This window comes from Fistularia commersonii, chromosome 20, assembly GCF_037954325.1.
Source record: "Fistularia commersonii isolate RoL2024-O1a breed Wild chromosome 20, RoL_Fcom_v1.0, whole genome shotgun sequence".
Taxonomy (NCBI): domain Eukaryota; kingdom Metazoa; phylum Chordata; class Actinopteri; order Syngnathiformes; family Fistulariidae; genus Fistularia; species Fistularia commersonii.
Genome location: NC_141303.1, coordinates 15,434,976 through 15,455,357, shown reverse-complemented (window position 1 = coordinate 15,455,357; position 20,382 = coordinate 15,434,976). Strand labels below are relative to the sequence as shown.

The 20,382-nt window shown below is 44.4% G+C and overlaps 1 protein-coding gene across 8 annotated transcripts in view; it reads left to right on the top strand.

Moving 5' to 3' along the window:
- Positions 1-19,961, top strand: part of tbc1d32 (TBC1 domain family, member 32) — a 100,403-nt gene extending 80,442 nt beyond the window's left edge. For 4 of the 8 annotated variants that reach the window (XM_086167350.1, XM_086167348.1, XM_086167351.1 and 1 more), the window contains 3 exons: positions 1,255-1,395; positions 9,601-9,789; positions 18,544-19,961. In XM_086167350.1, the coding sequence (XP_086023476.1) occupies positions 1,255-1,395; positions 9,601-9,789; positions 18,544-18,663 (450 nt within the window). In that variant the 3' untranslated portion in view covers positions 18,664-19,961. Of the gene's footprint in view, positions 1-1,254; positions 1,396-9,600; positions 10,092-18,190; positions 18,420-18,543 lie in introns of those variants that run through there. The other 4 variants (XM_086167349.1, XM_086167353.1, XR_015107698.1 and 1 more) reach the window with 4 other exon arrangements.
- Positions 19,962-20,382: the final 421 nt, after the last annotated feature.

Genomic DNA, 20,382 nt, shown 5'->3' with positions numbered 1-20,382 from the left:
TTGAGGAGAACTCCCCTGCAAATGCGGTCAGGTTTTGGTTGGGTTTGCTCTTTAGAAAAGGGTTTGGTTCTGGAAATACTGACTCCTACGCACTGCAGTTAGATCTAGATCTATGTGTATGTGTGTGCGTGTGTGCACACAACATAGGAACAAATACACATGAAAGAACAAAAATGATAAAATCTTCGCAGTGTTTCCCACCCAATGATTCTTGTGTCGACTTTTTGCTGGGAGAAAAAAATTGGGCGTTTTTATTTTCAGTTTATTTTTATTTATTTCTCACTGCTGAGTCATGGAGAGTGATGATGGCGAGAAACAGCAGACAAAAAAAAAATCATTAGTGGAGAAAATAAAGGTAACAGTTGGATCTGGTAGGAGGGGGCCGAACATGACGTCGGGTTTCAGTCACCCTTGGACGCGAATATTGAGGTGTCCAGATGAAGCAAGGCTCATTAGGCAAAGGCCTGCCGCCCCCCTCACTACCAATTACAGCTCAGTTGGACCGGGGTGAGTGAGGCTCTGCCCTTGGCAAATTCATCCACGTGGCAACAAATGTTTTAACCATTCATTCATCCATTGTCCGTACCGCTTCTGGGTTCCAGGGATGCTGGAAGCGGGGGTTCACCTGCCAATCACAGGGCCATTGATGGACAACCACTTACCCTCTAATTCACACGTCTTGGCAATTCAGGATCTCCAAGGAGCATGATTTGGGACTATGAACCTGGAGGAACCTGGAGATGTTGTTGAGCAAGACACCCCTAACTTTTCCCCTGGCACTGTTCCTTAGCTGCCTTCTGCTCATGGTGCATCAATGATGGGTTAAATGCTGTGGTAAAATATTGCTGATGCTGTGCTCTATGTAGAACTATGTGACAATGAAGGTATTTATTCTTCTTCTGGCTGTCTGGTGCTAACCACCGCGTTGCCATGCTTTAACTGTGGTGCTAAATAAGAAGCATTTTCTGTCTTCATGTTCAGTTAAACATACATGACAACATCATCAGCAAAAAGTGAACGCCGCATTTAACTTGCATAGCAGGTCAGGCTCTGGTGTCTTGCTCAATGGCACGGGCTGGCTGTGAGGAATCAAACTAGCAACCATCTTGCAACCTGAGCGAGGTGTGATATGGGGTCTGGTCGTCCAAGTCCACAACTGCTACAACACTGAATCGATTTTATTAAACGAGCAGATTCAATGTATTTGAGGGGGTGAACCAAAACGCACTGGCCTGATTGTTCTCTTCCTGACAGGTCCATGTTCCTGCTGACGTGGCCCAATCAGGGATTGGCCCCATTTACTGGAGCACGGCTCACTATGTGGAGATGCTGGTGAAAGCTGAGGTTCCCCTGGTCCACTCCGCCTTCAAGATGTCTGGTTTCACTCCATCCCAGGTATCAGCTTGCGACAGACGCTTCACTGGGAGCTAAGTGGTGTGGAATTGAATTTCTCGCTATAGTGGCGCCTGTGTCTACGAGACAGAGGCTGTCGCTGTCAGTACAAACTGGATGCATTTTCCACCAACTTCTTTGTGCTGGGGATGTAGGAGGGGATGGGAGTGAGTTAGGGATACAAATTTGAGGCTTTTGGCTTTTTTACAGCAAATAGAGATAGAGATAGAGATAGAGATAGAGATAGAGATAGAGATTCAGTCACATGGCCGGACAATTAAGTGTCTCCAGCGAGCCTCCAGCATGTGTTTTGACTGTGTGAGGATTCCAGTAAAAGCCTGAGGAACCCCACGCAGAGGTATTAATGGAGAACACATTGCTATGGGGACAATTCTTGCTGGGTTTACTGTTATCTTTTCACCATTCAGATGTTAGCATAGCTAAAAACACCAATTCAGCATGTAATGTAGATCACATTTAACCCCACCCTCCCCCTGCCCGCTGCCGCCAGCATCCTGACGATGCGGTCTGATAGCCATTCTTTTATTCGTTATCTGTACTCCTTGTTCTGGACTCAGAGTGTACCCAATGACAGCTGGGTCACCCTGTCGTTGGGCGAGAGACCGGGTTCACCCTGGACCGGTCAGTCACATAGCCGCATACAGAGGCATACAACTACTGACCCTCTCACTCACATGGACACATACAAGTCTGTTGAGGTTCTCAATCACCCAGGTCAGGGTTAATTCTTGTTGAAATCTTCTTGTCTTGGCAACTGGACTTGAATTTCTTCACTTGAAGAAAGAGTGAAGAAATTCAAGTCCTGTTGCTGAGGCATACATCTATTGATCCTCTCACTCACATGTCATATAGAGGCATGCAACTATTGACCCCGCCCCACTCCCACTTTTGACTGTGGGAGGAACCTGGAGAACCCTGAGGAACCCAACAGACACAGGGAAAACAAGGAGCCTCCACACAGGTAGGCTCCCAGTGGGAATCTAATCAGGACCTTTCTGGCTGTGAGGCAGAGGCGCTAATGTCCTGCCCTCCATGACAGGAGGGCCTGACAGGACTGTCTACGTCACAGTAGACTTTGGAAATTGTGATCAGATCACAAATAGTTCCAATCCCCGGCTGGATTGAAGATGAGCCACTGCTATGGTGCATTTCGAGTGTCATTGTGACAACCAGCCACCTCTCGCAGCAGTGGTGACGGTGGTCGCATTTAGAAGATATGGTCATCCTGCACGTCCAGATGGAGTGGAAAAGTATATCTGTAAATGTTTACTGGATGATACTGTGACTGCCAGGTTCACAGACAGCATCATAAAACAGAGACTGACAGATTTTTATTTTATATTTTTTTAAGGCGCTGATTTAGAGTTGGCCTCCAGCAGCTGGCTCCTACCAGCCTCCTAAGGCCCCACGGTGATCAATCTTCAAAATGGTTTGATTGGCTCAAAATTGTAAAGTCTGTTTTTGCTTCCATGTTTTATTACCTTGCCCGCAGTCGTATCAAAATTCAACCGTTCTCACACGAACACCGCCGACTCAATCGCTATGCAGTCCAGGTCAAAGCATGCATCGGATCAGGGTCTCATTCATGAGCAATGTAAAGTCCCCTTCCGGGCGGAGCCTTGCATCCATTAACTGCATTCACTTCCTGTGGAATCCTGTATGTTCCTCGGGGAGCTCATAGCCAATGGCAGCAAACTATCTTGAGATATCCAAGAGGATATCCAGGAGGGGCAGGGTATGCTTGCAGGGAGCTAGCCGAACTTAGCAAACAGCAAAGGTGACAGCAGGGTTTGCTGTTGCGGGGTATGCTCCATGACCATCAAAAGGAGACAGAGGAGGTGAGAAGGTGCTGGTGCATACAGGGAGAATCCTTTGTCCACTCCCAAGCATACAAGTGTAGAATTCTGTGCCACCTTTCTCTTCGATGTAGAGTGGCACCTTAAGATACAAATTTTAAAGATAAGAACAGCGATTCAAGCAAATTTTATCTTTGAAATACTAAAAAAAAAATCACGATACGAATACGAGGCGAGAAAATCAAAATTCGAAATTTGTGTGGTTTTCACCAAGTGAGCTCCCGCAACTCGAATACGCTTCCTGACACTGCGCATTTTCTGAACTGAGGGAACCACCGCTCGCCACTCTCACCTTGACGACCACCTTGCAGCTTCCAGAATCCCTCAGCCACTTGGTAGTTGGTACAGTACACATATCTCGTGACATGTTCCTATCTCTTGTGTGGCAGTATTTTATATGTTTGTGATTATTTTACAATTTTTTTTAATAACCATCATGGGCCCAAAGAAAGCAAGTGGTGAACCTAGAAAGATGATGCTTTCTATGGAAATTAAGCACAAAATAATAGTGAAGCACAAACGTAGTGTATGTGTTACAGATATCGCATGTAAATATAATCGCAATGCATCCATGATGCATTGTACAATGTAAAATTCTAAAGCAAGATCCCTAAAGGCTATGAAGCCTTCCAAGGGCATTACTATGATGTTGCAAAAACGGACATCTATTGATGACAACATGGAAAAATTCCTTCTGACGTGGGTGAAAGAGAAAGAGATCGCTGGTGATACCATAATGCAGACAATCATAAGTGAGAAAGCGTGCTCTATATATCGTGATTTAAAACAAGAGTAGGCATAGAGGGGAGAAAGTTCTTCCTGAAACTTATTTAAGATATGAAAAAAATCATCATACGAATCCACTTCTGAAACTAATTAAATTTGTATCTTAAGCGACTGCTGTTTATTATCACCAACTCCTCTGCCGTCGCCTTTTTTGATATTGTCTGAACAGAACTTGGAAAGCAGGCAAGTGATGTTTGACGAAGTACCTGACGTTATGGTGGCATAAACAAGCCCCTCAGCTCCACCTCTCACGGGCGCTATTCAATCCGAGTTCATGGTCAGATTTAGGTGGGGAAGAAAAACTCAGGATTTAGTTCTTAGTTTTGCAGCAAAGTTAAAAAAGTAAGCAAATAATCAAATTTAGGCGAAGCCCTTCGAGATGAATGGAAATTAATGAGGAACAGTGCTGCTCCCATTGTCCCTTGCAGAGTTGTCGCAGAACTCATTTTTTTTGGTCATGGCAGATTATCAGGCCTCTATTTTAAACAAATGCTAAGTTTTTAGATTTGTATCATCATCATCATCAGGCAAGGAGTTGGGGCCAAATGCTAGGACCTCATTACTACGACCTCCATCGTCCCACTCCTTTGCATGAATAAAAAAGAACCACGAAAACACATGTTTGACATCGACCGCCTCTCCTTGGCGCTCATTTTCTTTGATGTGGACTTCTCTTCTCCAAAAAAAAAAAACAAAACGTTTTGTTCGGCACAAATCATCTTGCGCTTGATTCCATTGGCGGCTGACGGCTGCGGTTCACCGAACAACCTCCGTACCACTTTTAAAAAAAAACCTCCACGCTTGCTCCAGCAATCGGAACCCTTTCCCTTTTGTTTCAGTGGGCAGTGACACGCTAATGTTCCTCCCCGTCGCTCATGTCCTCCCCAAGTTGATTGCGGGCACGTGCTCCTCAAACGTGAAACGGAAAACATCTGTTCCGAGAGTCTTGGCTTTGAAAGATCCGACAAAGCTGTGCATCAAACACCTCCGCCTTCCGTACGGTGGAAAATTGTGCGTCATCACAGTGTCTGTTTCTGTGCAGCAGGAAGGGGCTTTTATCTGATAGAAATTATCTTTATGGTGGGAAGGGACCTTTGTTGTGGGCCAGGACCTGGGCTGAAACATCAAAAAGTGCTCTGAGGTTAGAAGGAGTCAGTGACACCTGGTCCTAACGAGGCCACTACCAACTCTGGTGAGACATCAGCCGGGGCTGGGCCCCCAGACCTGAGGAAGCCTCCTCAGATGAGAGGGCTGAACCATTTCAAGTAAGGAAACAAACCTAATAGCTACAACAAGCTTGAAGGACCGGTAACATGCTCGATTTTGCTGGAATTCCTCACCGTACGGTGAGTTTGTTTCATCCCCCTCTGTTTTCGTGCTGAAAGTCTTGCAGGAAAGTGTTTAAATTACCTTGTTGCCGCTTCATCATCGTGTCACCTGGTGCTTGTTTTCCTGACAGTGATGCATTTTTAAAGCCTGTGAGTGACCAGGATCCTGTAGCTATTGAGTAAATAAAAGCTACTCGTTGATGGACCGTTATGCCCCGTTGTCCTCAACATGGGGCTTCTTAATTTGTGGCACTGCAACTCGTCACCACATTTTAAGGCATGAAAAAAGGCACAAAAAAACCATATATAAGTCGCACTGGAGTATAAGTCACATTTTTGGGGGGGAAATTTATTTAATAAAATCTAACACCAAGGATAGACATTTCATCTTGAGAGGCAATTTTAAATTAAAATAGAATGGAGAACAACAGGCTGAACAAATATAGCCTATATGACGCATAAACAACGAACTGAGAACGTGCCTGGTAGGCTTATGTTAATGTAACATATTACGGTAAGAGTCATCCAAATAACGTGCTACAACATGCTACAACCGAACAATCTGTGTCACTCTTAATCACTAAATCCAACAAAATCGTCTTCTTTTGTGTCACTTCTGAACAACTCTGCCAACTGTGAAGGTAGACAGTGTGGTGCTTCCTCATCTACCGGTACGTCGCTTACGTCAGAGTCATCGTCACTTGCAATTCCAATTATTCCAGCCTTTTTGGATCCCGACAGGATGGCGTCCTTGCTCTGATAGAGAGGCGATTGCATTGCATGAAGCGGTAACACCAGGAAGGTCCTCCCGCAAAGTCATTTCTATTCATCTCCTTGGCAGATGCAACTGTACTGTTGACAATCCTCTCCCGGCAGCACGTTGTTCAAGCACCCAAGTGTGAACTACTTCCTTTTGCCGAGGCCAGCTAGCTTTTAGCCCGCGATTAGCTTTTTTAGTTTTCTTCATTTCAGTAAGAGTAACCTCCGCTTTTCGCCAGTCCCTTACAAGTTTCTCACTAACTTCAAACTTTCTCTCTGCTGCTCGATCGCCATTTTCGGCTTCATATTTCACTACTTCCAGCTTGTAACCTGCAGAATATGATTTTCTTTTCGGTGCCATTTTTGTTCAGCCCTTCTCAGTTGTTTTTATAAGTTAGTGCGGATGTTGAAATGATCAATTTTCAATTTTACAGAAGTCGCTGGTCGCATATTTTTTCACAACACACTTCTGCCATGACCCGCCCCAGCTGACTTTTGATTGGTTGGCGTGTGTGTGACGATCGCTGTTATATTAAAGACACAGACACAGACACAGACACACATACATCAGAGAAAGAGAGCTCAATTATTTCACAAATTAGTCGCTCCAGAGTATAAGTCGCATCCCTGGCCAAACTATGAAAAAATTGCGACTTATAGTCCGGAAAATACGGTAATAGAGGGTTAGTAAAGAAATAAAGACACCTGAGACCCAAAGTTGATTTTCAGTTCAGTCGTTTTGTTGTTCTTGAGGATTCTGTGCTGTATTTGAACCCAAAAACCACCCGCAGAAGCTCCTCAGTGGCTTTGCTTTTGGAGAGAACCTGAAGGATTAACAACCGCGACGTGCATGTCTGTGTGCCTGCGGGTTGTTAAACAGGAGGCTGAGGCTCCAGTTTTTCCTCTGTACTGTGACACACAAATTGGGATGTCACTGTTTTCATTTGCTGAAGTGGGGTCCATAATGATCTCGGGCCAGTTTCAGGCAAACCAATTTAACATTGAACGGATTTGCACCCGCCATCTCCCTCAAAGCAAACTGACGGCTGATTTTAGAAGGTACTGCCAGGCGGCAGACGACCGGCATTTTGGGGTGCAAGGCATTTTAGGGCTCATTTATACTAACTTTGTGTATGTAAATAAGTATGTCCGTGTCAAATGACCCTGCCCATGGCTTTCCCATTCCTGGTTTATGTTGACATGGTTGTTCAGCAGTACAACCTCTCGACGGCATTGTGGAGTTCACCTAAAAGTTCTGTTTCCGACAAACATGGCGAGAGCAGTTGACTTTGAGATAATGCAGGTTGACTTCTTCTCTGCTCCTTTGTTGGACGCACTTGAGTGCAGCACTGGTCTCCCATAGTGTTGAGAGATCAGTACCCAAACTTTGTTTGCCGAGTTTGGGTACATACCTGCGAGCTCCCGGGGAATGTAGATGATCATGCAGCAAGTGAAGGTGAAGGACGGATTGAAGAACCCTCATCAGGGTTCAACATTGAGCATGTATGCGCCTTGTGAAGAAAACGAAGGATGTCTGCATCTTCTTCTAATGGCTGCTCTCTTCGGGGGTTACCTTCATGTCCCCTTTTACTGTGTCCATAAATCCTGTCTTTGGTCCTCCTCAAGGCCTCCTGTCATGCACCTTCCCTCCCTTGTACCTGTCCCAACTATTCCCAATCTTGTCCACCCTCCTCACTCCCAAAGAGGAACCTCTTCATCTTCTTCTCTGCCGAAAGACTTCTCCCTCTGTGGCCCCGAAGCGCCCCAGGCTGGATGAAATTAGCAGCAATGGAAATTTATAAACGGGCTGCGTGGCGTGACTACATCTGTCCTTCATGCCCCGGGGTAGGAAATTGTCGACCACCGCCGCCCAAAATTACCCATTTACCACAGCAGAGCTAGCATGCGCCCAGATCCACTGAGAAGATGGTGCCGGATGCTACATAACCGCAAGAACGTCAATCTCCGTCTTTTTAGAATATCTGAATTCAGATTTTAATTTAGGATTACGAGGCTGTTTACCATCAGATGCCGGGAGCTGCCATAAAATCAGACTCTCCGCATCCTCAGAGGGTAAATAAACTCTTTTTTTTTTGTGTGTGGGGGTGGGAGGAGGAAAGAAACGGCAGAACTTTGTGTTCTTTTCAAAGAGAATGGTTGAGAGGAGCTCGTTGAGCTGCAGCATTAATACCACAGGTCTCAACTCAGTTATCAGACGCAGAAATAAACATTAGCATGCAGCTACTTATCTCATTGTCCCTTGATCCCACCTCAATATTCGGCCCTGTTGTGAGTTATCATTTTTTTTCCTCTCAAAATAAACATCTTTCCAGAATGTGGAGGAAGCCAAGTCAGCAGAAGAAGTAAATTAGACATGCAGACATGCAGAACAGACGAGCACACCGTGTGTGTGTGTGTCTGTGTGTGTGTGTGTGCGCGCTCATCATAGATGATAGAATACCTTTGGATGTGCCTGCTGGTCTGAGGTGAATATAACACTCATTGTAGTGGCCACCAGAGGACAACACTAATTGCTGTGCTGCAGTCAGGTGGTGTGAAGGTGCTTGAGATCACATCTCCAGGATTGGAGCCTCAGGAGACTCCTTCCAAATGGTTTTATCATCTTCATCCGTGGTTCGGAGTACGAGTTTCAACTTCTACTCCTATTGGGCTGCTTCCTTCAGGGGCCACAGCAAATCATCAGCCGCCATCTAACTCCTCTCACACTACTTTCATGTTCTCTTCAACTCCATCCATAAACCTCCTCTCTGGTCTTCCTCTAGACCTCTTCCAACATCAGCATCCTTCTAACCAGATCTTCACCATCCCACCTCTGTCCATGTCCCAATAGTCTCATTCTGACTGTTACCTCCAGAACATCTAAGGTGCTGTCATCTGATCTTCTTCATCATCCTCACCCCCAAAGAGAAACCTCTACATCTCCATCTCTGCCTCTCTTAACTCCTACCTTTGGTTTAACCGCCGTCAGATGTGTAGAATACTTGTGGGAATAACAACATAAGAACCTGTTTCTGAAACCTGAGTTTGCGTGACGTTTGTCTCCTCTCCAACTTTCATGGTAGCATCTTGTTTTCTTTAAATTCACCGGGGGAAAAAAGAGAAATCTGGTTGCCATGACGACAGAGTAAAAGTCAAACCACGTATTTCTGCGGTGGCCAATCCGGTTGCCGTGATGCAAAAATAATTCTGCCGGCTTGTTGAGCGATGCACTTTTGGTATGTGTGTGACAACAGTTCTCTTTCCTGTACTGTGGAGAGGCTGTGGCTCAATGGTAAGGTTGGCGGTTTGATTCCCGGGTGTCCTCTGGCAAGACACTGAGCCCCAAGTTGCCCAAACTGATGCTTCCCAAACTGCCAAGCATAGAAGTATAGACCACTGATTGTCTGTCCTACACCACAATGATTTTCAATCCTTTTTCTTTTCCAATTGTCCTACAGATGTGTCTCCACTGGCTGACTCAGTGCTTCTGGAACTATCTGGACTGGCCTGAAATCTGCCACTACATCTCCACCTGCATGGTCATGGGCCCTGATTACCAGGTGTACCTGTGTGTGTCCTTGTTCAAGCACTTGCAGTCGGAGATCCTGCGGCGGACGCACTCCCAAGAGCTCCAGGTGTTCCTTAAGGTCAGATAGAGCGCAAATGCAGCCACAAGCAGAATATTCCTCCCTTTTAAAGTCTATTTGAGCCAAGCAAGCGCGGCCGAGCTATCTTGGCTTTATGGGCTCATTTACCTACCAATCTATTCCTGTCTTTTTTGTATAAATATCTCGAGAACCTCTTTGGGAGCTGTTTTTATGAGATGCAATGGATTGTTTTTTGTTGATTCGTAGGTATTTATTGGGAGGTTCATTGTGCTGCATTTGACCAAAATGAGGCCGGGGGCTGTCTGCAATATGTCCCCTGTGCTTGTGAAGCAAAAAAGAAACCAAAGCAGTTTGTGGCTTTTCTGCAAGATATAGCAATAAATCAGCAGATATTCAGGAGGACGTTGGAAATGGAATGATCTGAAAAATCCATTATTGGATTCTGGACAGGGGTTTCCTGGTGGGGCCTCCATGTTCTCCTCCCCATGAACCATCCAGGAGGTTCACTGGAGACCCCACATTGTCCAGACGCGTGAATAATAGGGTGCATTGTTGTAGGTTTATATATGCAGCCCTGTGTGAGCCCTTGATCCAGGGTGAACTCCTCATCCAGCCCAATGACAGCAGACCCCTGCAACCCTGACCGTGAATTAGATAATTAATGAATCATCTTCTTTTCATGTGGGCTTTTCCCTTCAGGGGTCTCCACAGCAGATCAACCTTCACCATCTAGCCCTATTCTATGTATCCTCCTCTCTCATGCCAACTAACGTCAAAGTATTTCTCACTATGTCCAGAAATCCTCTCTTTGGTCTTCCTCGGGACCTCCAATTCCACCACCCGTCCACCGATATAATCACTGACTGGTCACTCCATCCTGGAGTGACCAGTCAGTGAGACAACCGGGCTCCTGATCCATCTGAGACATCGAAGATGTTCTCTGCAGAAGCGTTGAAGCCAGAAATGTCCAATGACAAAGTGTAATTCTGTCAAACAGGAGAGGTGGACCTTCTCATTCAGTCAACAAATCACAGGCCAGGGAGACTACAAACCTGGAATTTGTAGTTTTTTATGGAATTCAAGGATTTTCCACTGAAACCACAGGAAGTTGAATCGCCTGTTTCAGAACTGAAGTTCTGCGTAAACAGCCTGTCAGCTCGGCGAGCGGTGCGAGGTGAGCAAGCTCGTGGGAGACGGGGCTTGGCAGCGGGAAAAATGAAAACAAATTCCTGCCGCTCTATATTTGGAGCACACCCTCGCTGACGTTTGAGGTGGGGAAGAAGAAGGAGAGGAAGCAAAGCTGTTTTTCATGATTTTTGGGTACAAGCCATCTGGATACTCGTCTGAAAAAAGTCCTGTGGAGAGTTTTTTTTTTCCAAAGCTTCCACTGACGTGCAAAACACCCTCTTCAAACTAAGTATTCATGGGTGATTCACATCCATAAAGAATTCATACACACATACACAAACACATGTACACACACATGTACACACACACACACACACACACACACACACACACACACACACACACACACACACACACACCTCCCACCATGGTGTGTAGTGTCAGCAGCAGCACCCTGAAAGGTAGCGCTGTGTTAAAATCCCCTCCTGCTTTCAATGCAGATGAAATCATCCAGACAACCGGGAGGATCTGGTGAGGGTCGAAGGTCGTGCTGCCCGAGACACCCCCTCCCACTAATGTTGGAGACTGGAGCCTGGCGGGGCACTCCCTGCAGTGCTCATTAAAGATTTCAAACAGCCTCATCTCGGGCTAATAGTGGCAGCCGCGTTAACGCCGACACTTCCTGCGAAAACAAAAGATCTGTGATGGAGACTTTATCTAAGGGAGCACTTCTAATGAGCTGTGGCATCAGATGCAACCGCAACAGATAGGCCTGTGTGTGCGTGTGTCTGTGTCTGTGTCTGTATTCTGTGTCTGTGCGTGTGCAACAGCAGGTGCACTAAACCATCGGCGTCCTGAATCGAACTCCTTTTAAAAGTTTCATGTCCGACGGCCGCCCTTCTCCTCCTTCCGTCACCGGGAAACAATATGAGAACTAATTTCACTGAGTGTGTGTGTGTTCAGACACATACACAGACACAAAGACACCCGTCCTTCATGTCTCACAAGAGGAATATCTATATTTCATCTCAATTAAAATTCAAAAAGGCAAAGGACTTGTTAGGAGTGCCATAATAAGTCATCTTGTGTAGAAGCACACCGAGGGGGCGGTGTTGGGTAGCAGCACCCGGATCTTCCCGCGGATGACATCATGAATCACTCACTGTCCCGAGACTTTCGTTTTTTATTTTGCTGTTGCGGCACGCCCGCAAGATTGGAGGTGGAGTCCCAACATTACAACCTCACAGGTATAGCTGAAAATCAGCTGAAAGTCGCCTCCAAAATGTAATAAATTTCTAAAAGATGTTTAAAATGATGTTGTGTGTGTGTGCCCTTAAACAGTGGTGGTTTTAATCAGATACAGACTCTCACCTTTTGAAACTGATATTAAAATCAGGGCTGTCAAAATAAACATGTTAATCCAGATTAAATTAATTACGCGATTAATTCGATTAACATCAGATTGATGCTTCAACTCCATCTGGTGTCAGAACAGATCTCGCCAAGATGGCCGACCTTCAACACCACATTGGCCTCTGGACAGGAAGTAGTCGTCACACTCTTTAGGAAGGAGTTTTCCTGTCCATGAAGCACTTCCTGTTTGAAGCAACACGTCAAGGCTCAGCATATATAAATCGGCAAGATTATATATACACATATATATATATGTACATATACATATATATATATATGTATATGTATATATATATTTATAAATATTAATATGTGTGTGTGTATACAATTTTTTTGACATATATGGCCTTCTATCATGAGTCTTTTTACCCCCACAAAATAAAATACAATTGATCATGAATTTGTTTTCAATCCTGATCAATCTAAATTAATCCACAGCAGCCCTGTGATTAATCTGACCAAACAATGTAATCATTTGACAGTCCAACCCTGATATGTATGATGTGTAGAAATGTGTGTGCACCATCCCATCTGAGCAGAGCTGAAGATCTTAAGTAAAGTCGGCTATTAATTTCTTCAGTGGTGCCTCCCTATTTTTTTTTTTTGTCTAATTTTTACCCTGTTTAACCCGATCTGTCTCCTGCTCAAAGAATAACAAACCTAAAATAGTCCACTGCTTATCTGCACTCCTTCTCAGATTCAGCCATATCAGCAACTCTTTTGCCGACGCGATAAATGAAGAGGGCGCAGCGACTTTAGTTTGACGACTCTGCCGGATTAATGTCACCCGGCAGAATATTTGCTGAGCTGGACTGACAGTCCAGCCTCCACCGGGAGATCCTCTGTATTTACTCCAGCATGTGGTCCTTGTGTTCATGAAAGTGGTATGAACAGCATTGGCTGGGGTGGAGAACTCCAGGAAGTCATCATAGGCTCCACCCACTCATCACTAGGTGACAGCGTGGTGTCGTTGGCAGAGAGAGACTGTCAGCCCAGCTGGTGTCATGGTGTTTCAGAGGGAAAGAGAATGAAGTTTTGTCTCTTTGCACAAGGTTTACAGGCCTGAGGTGCCTCTGAGTGCATACCTGAAAAGTCTGTGTTTTTGCACAGCGGATTGGACCTGGGCCTTTAGGTTATTCTGTTGCTCATTTTGGCATCTCCATCTTCTAACCTGGTTGTTTGTCTGGACTATCTCGGACAGGAGAAGACAGGAATGACACAAGTGTCATTTGTGCCGCTACTGACTTGACGATGACAGTGACACTGGAGTCCCAGTAGCTGAGTAAAATTAGCTCAACATTGGGGGAAAACTCAAACACTGTGGAAGGTGTTGTGGAATTTTTTGTAGGCTTTTCTAAGAAAGTTGGTGAAAAGCAAAGGATGGTCTCTGGATGGGTTTTTATGCAAAGAGAGGAAGTTCCGTCATGTGGACAAAATTCCATCAGTTCGGAGGCATGCTTGTGTGACTACTGGGGTTTTTGTATGAGATGGAGAAGAACGCATTGTTTGGAGAAGGACACATTTTTTGGAACAAAGGCAGTTGATTAAGCAAGGACATCTTAGTGTCCTACAGAACAGTAAAGTTACTGAGTTACATAAAATATTTTCACAACAAAGGTGTACTGATTTTTGGCTATGTACCTGTTTTTAGGGAGTTTCTTGTGGTTCTTGGTCAGAAAGCCGTGCCTTGCTCCTGTGTTGGTAGCATACTTGGTTATTAGCATCTGTTGCCACCACTGCAACGCTTGGAAATAAGTGTGTGAGCAACTGAGGGTGTAAAAAATCGGATCTGCACTAGTCCCAGTGTTGGAGTCTTCAGTGTCCTGAGTCCTTCAGGTGAAGAGCTGAATCCTGAGACTGATGGTTCCTCATCACATCGCATTGCACGCTGTAGATTTCTGTAGTCTCTCACATTTTGTTGCATGGATGCAGATGCTTGTTGTAAATCCCCCTGAGCTTCTCAAACGCTCCCAGACTGCTTATGAATGGCAATGCCAGAGTATCCAGAAGTTACGCTTCCCTCTGGAGTCACCGTTCTCTCTTAAAAAAATGGTTCATTTTTCATTACTTTTTAATCTCTTTCTTCTCCCTGTCCCTTGCTCCTCCCTGAGGACACAGAGATTCTGTGACTTAAGTTGTGCATGAGTTTCCACTCCCCCACCTTTTATTTGGTCTTGCACAAAGCAATCCAAGGTAAAATTGTGAAATGCTATGCGGGGTTCACGTGTGTGCTGACAGTTGTTAGCCAGCGGGACAAAAAGAATGAAGTCGGGGAATGCTATTGATTTTAATTTAGATGTCCACGCCAAGCGATTTCCAATTAATGTTAAGGAAACACCCCTATAAATCCGTACGAGAGGCGGTGAACTTGGAACGCTAACCGCTTCAAAGGCCACTGCAAGGAGAGAGAGAAAAAACGAGAGGCAAAGGAGGAAGTGAAACCATGATTGCGAGGGGAGGAAGTTGTTGAGGTGCAATGTTATTGTGCAAAAAACAGCAGTTTTTTTTGTAAAAAAGTCTCCTAACTGCTGTCTTGGAGCAGACAGACTTTCTGTGCATGACGTCCATTCTCTATCACGATCCACCAGGCGGCTGCAAAATTTGGGAAAAAAAAAAACAAAATAACAAGTTGCTATTACCATTCAACATTGCTGTCAGCATTTTCAGTTCGTGTGAACTGCTTTTTACTTGATTCATGAAACAAATTTACAATAAAATTATTGGGGAAACTAAAGGTTTACACAAACTCTAACAACACACAGTGTAAACTGTCATCCATCATAGACAACCGGGACCACTCCCTTCACTTCACAGTGGATAGACAGCGGAGCAGCTTCTCCTAAGAGGGTACACCCTGGACTGGTCGTCAGTCAATCACAGGGCCACATACCAAGACCGACAATATTCACTCCCTCTGGGTAATTTTCCCAATTTTTTTCCAATTAGCCTGCTGCATACTTTTGGAAACCAAAGCAGACATGGGGAGAACATGTAAACTTTACATAGAAAGGTCCTCTCCCTTCAGGTCCTTCGTGCTGTGAGGCAGAATCGCTAACCACTCCGCCACCATGCTGCCTTCTTACCATGCCGCCTGACTTTTTTTAATTTATTACTTATTTTTTTAAATAGATTATACTTTATACTTTTACACTTCAGAGTTTATTAATTTCATTTTTTTTTTTTACTTGTATTTTTAGCTAGCTTGTCACTATCTCGTCTTTGTACGCCATGCTGCTGCTGCCAAATGATTTCCTAAGCATGGGATCATTAAAGAACATTTCATCTCATCATTTAGCCTGATTGAGGAGCCTAATTGCTAAATTGCAGGTCTTTTTTGACACGTGAATGAAAGAATAAGTAGTTGTATGTCTGTAAACGTTGGGTGACTCTAACAACCCCATGTTCCTGAATGCAGGATAGGCGGTAAAGAATGAAAAAATGAATAGATATATCCTTTGATTCTTTTTTGTTGTTCAAACAATTAAGAATGAATAGAAAATCTGCCTCTTGACGTGAAAGTCGGTAAGTGCCTCAGTTGAATTCACACCTGAGGGCCACAATGACCTTCACTGATGGTGCCAGCAGCGAGGCCACACTGTTAGCTTGGTGGGATCATCGTGGAAGGGCAAAAGACCAACACAAGTTTAATATTGCCAAATTTTGTCTTGTCATGTAAATCAGTGTCATCCATAAAGAATAGATCTGTTTCTAAAAAAACAAGTGAAAACCACTTTATTTTAGCAAAATATCCCCTTGCACAGGTGCTGTTCCCGCTGTACTCTGTTCTTGTTAGAGTTAATTACCTTAATAAAATTAAACCATAATTAGATTATCCAGAAAGCCGTCCTCAACGGTGATGAAACAACCGTGATGAAGGATTAGAAAAAGTGCTGACAAGATGTTGCAGGACATTAAACCGATTTTTGGTTGCCTCGTCTTGGAGAGCAAGAAGGGTAAAGGGTGTGTATGTGTGAGTCCTTAATCTGTGTTTGGTGTGTCTGTCGATTGCAGTCCCTCGCCGCGCTGTGGAATCTGCATCTCTGACGTTGGCTGTTTTTGCGGGCCAATGCCAAGTCTCTCTCACGCAGCAGATACAGCAGCCAATGCTTAAATCATTAGTGGACAAATGAGGCAAATAAGGTGTGCAAATGTTCACTTTCTCGTCTCAACGCTTGAATGTTCTGTCCAGCCATTATAGCGGCTATTCTGGTCTCTGGTCAGCTTTTTTCTTGGGACCAAATTGAGAGAAGCAGTGAGAAATGGAACTATGAAGAGGTCTAAGCTCTTCTGGTCTGCTAGACCAAAGATGGATTTCCAGGGCTTGCAGAGGGACAGCTACATTGCGGACCAGAATATGTCCGGAGTTAGCTAATTCTGGGGTTCTTCACCACAGGGTGAAGATAAAAACACCATAAAAACACTTCAACCGTCCATGGTTATCATTCCATGAATGCTGTGGCAGCTTCCACATTCATTGTGTCCGTGTGGTCTTCCTCCTCTTCTTCTTCACTGCTTTGTTTAGAGCACAGAGCTGAAGGTGCACGTCGCAGATGTAACCCTGACCCTGCCGTGGTTGTTCACTGCCTGAGGGAACGCAAAACTAAAAGGTTCCCTTGGGAGAGGCGACTTCCTGGAACCAAATTCGAGGTGGACAGCTCTTCAAGCTGCTCTGTCCGAAAACGGCTGTTGTCTTCTCAAATATATGACTCCATTGTTGTGGTCGGGTCCTCCTCAAGGAGTTAGCGTATCTTCACTTCAGTAATCTTGTCTTGATATGGCAACCTCACTCTTCATTTTCCTATAAACCGTTGCCGTGAGAGCCGTCATGGAAAGTCAGGAACTATAGCGTCCGTTGGAAAAAAGCTTGGAGACAAGAAGTAGCATCTTTGTGTCCGCAGCAACTTTGCTCAGATCCAGCTGCTCCTCGCTGTTTCAAATTCAAAAGGACATTTTAATCAGTTATTGATTCTGAGCTTTGTGCTTTATAATAAAAAAAACAAAGAGCACAACAAGGCGGCATCTTTGCCTTTCAATCTTTATCAGTGCTTTGTTTTCTTATTTCCTTGTAGATTTCTGCTCCTTGTTTTCCTGTTTTGCCTTTTTTTTGTATTTTTTTGCACCATCAGCCATTAACTTTATGAGGCCTTGGAGACAAAACTATGACCCTTCAAGAAACAGGAGCAAAGACACGTAATTAATAGAATTTAAATTATATATGAGATTCATTGATGCCAAAACCTGTTTTGGCCTTTAATAGCACTATTACTACTCTTCTTTTTCATTGGTAATTCAGTGGCTTTGAGTTTTCACTGTTTGTGCTTCATATTCAACTGATTGATTTTTATATTTTCTCCACCAATGTCTGTTAATAATATGTTAGTAATGCTGCTTTTCTTTTTATTTTTACAAACTATAAGAATCTGTGTGAGCCAAGAACCCCTTATTACAAAACTACTTAACGTTTTCTGAGACAGAAGGATGTTCATGGTGGTGGTGGGAGAGCATCATGGATCTGCTTTGAGGCCCTTGTTGTTTGCTATGGAGTAGCCCTTTGGAGTGCCCTTTGGGCAGGCCGAGGTTAGACAGAATTTCATGGACTGTGATTGTTTGCAGTTGATATTGTTATCTACCTGAGCACAGCAAGCAGGTGGAGGAAAGCCTAGAGAGGTGGAGGTATGTCCTAGAAAGGAGAGGAATGAAGGTGAATTACAGCAAGACAGAAGATATGTGCGTGAATGAGAGGGACCCAGGTGGAACTGTAGAATGGATGAAGAAGGTGGAGGATTTGAAGTATTGAGGGTCAAAAATCCAGAGTGATGGAGAGGCTGGCAAAAAGGTAGAGACATTTGTGCAAGCAGGTTTGGAAAGAAGCTGTTCTTCAGCCTGCACCTCCTTCCAGATGGGAACAAGGTGAATAGTTTGCAGTTTGGATGGAAGGAGTCTTCTATGATGCCATAAGCCTTCACTGCGCTTCTTGGGTATGCCATCGGTGAACTGGGCACCAACAATGTTCCAGGCTGGTCATGTCGGTATGCCAGGTGAGGTCGTCTGGGATATGGAATCTACTAAGTTGGAAGCTGTAGACACAGTAGTGAGTGACCCATCTCCATGATATCTGGATTGGATGATGAGCTCCATTGTCTCCTTGGTGTTTCAATGGTTAGGTTAGCTCAGATGTTCCACCCCTATGATGTGTCTGCATTGGTCCACCATGACCAGAGATCTCCATAACTTTTTGTTTTTTTCTCGCAGGAGGAGCCGATCCGGGGCTTCAAGTTCAGCAACTACATGGAGTTCATGGAGGAGTTGGAGAAGCGCTACAGGGACATGGTTCTGACTGACATGAAAAGCATCCATAACCCGGCAGAGTAAGAACATGTTGAACGTCTCTGTGCTCCAAGAATTGCAGAGGGTCCATCAACAGTCGGATTCTTCGGATTCTCATGGGAGCTTGATCCAAAAACATTTAAAGTTTAACTACGATGGTCTCTCACTCAACTGAGAGCCTCTGCTGTTGAGGCGCACATTCTTTTTATGTTGACGTAACTCTTCGACCTGGCAGATGGGAAGGCAGCTTGGACAAACACAAACCTAAAGTTGACTGTTTTGTGTTTTTGAAGGGAAACTTTGGGTGTCAATCAGGAAAATCAGGAAAGTGCTGCTGAGAAAAACTCGGAATAGGCATTTTCTTCTGAAGCACACAAGCTTAAAGGGATAATCTAGAAAAGGAAATATAGCCAGTGACAAATACTGTTTACTCTATACCAGCGGGGGGGGGCAGCACCCATTGCTAAAAATAGAGTGTGTTCTGCTTTGCACTATCACGTTCGGTGACTTGATTTATGATCTGATGTCATGTGTTAATGAGCTTTGGCTTGTGTCATGGAACAAGACCACATACCGAATGACAGATATCACAGTAAACTCGACACTGGGACAACACTGGGGCATCAGAATAAAAGATCAGTTTTTCTTCCTCTTTTTTCAACTCTGCCTGTATATGCGGCGAGGAAGCAGCAAGCGTCAACACGACTGGAAGTCATTCATCATCTGCAAGAGCAGCAGAATGGTTGTTTGGCAGCATGCAAGTTGGAATAAGCTTCACATCTGCGTCGTGCTTCTTTGACAGAGTTGAGGGCTGAACAATGGGGATGGGTTTTTATGGGGTGTTTTCTTTCACACCCTCGTCGCTACTTCTTCTAAAGAATAGTTGGGGACCGCCTAAGGAGCTGCAACTCTGTTATGCGAATGCACAGGTAAGCGTCTGTGAAACACCTCACAACTCCTGACGGACAACCATTCGTCGGCTCATGCAAACCTTTGGGCGCACTTGGAGGTGGATCTGCTAATCATGTCTGAGAGCCTTAGAATACTGCATTAATATGATGAAGCTTTTTAGTTATCGGTACCAATGATGATTAGAGACACGCAATGGCCATCTGACCAACATGAGTGAGGCTGCTGTGCTTAAAGCTGAATGTTATTACCGATGGATGTTTGAGAAAAGCTGTTCAAGTCAGCGATAATCCAGAAATGTAGTCTTCTACATTATTGATGGTGTTTTTTTGATGTACTGTATTTTGAAGACCATTCAGCACACTGCATTTTCAGACATAAGGTGCACCAGGTTACAAGCTGCATAATAAAAGATACAATATATCAAGCAAAAAGTCAGTTTAGTCAAACTTTATTCAGCTCATTCACAAACTCAGAACATTCTTCAGTACATACCAATTATACAAAAAGTGGACGAGGTAAACATACTATGTATCGTGGATACTGAAGTTAGTGTGAGATTGGAACAATGTTGTATTCCAGCACTAAATAATCCGTTTTCTAATGTTATCTGACATTGCAACCCATATTCAACCGAGGACCCGCCTTAGTACAACGTTCCTGTGTCAGTTGGGAACAATCTGGCAACCAATCAAGTGCGGCTTCGTTGCACTGCAACATTTTGACAGATGTTTGAGTAAAGTGTACCACATAAAATCAGTTGGTCACAGAGCACAGAATTCATACATAAGGCGCACCAGATTATAAGGCGCACTGCTGATTTTTAAGAAAATTTAAGGATTTTAAGTGCGCCAT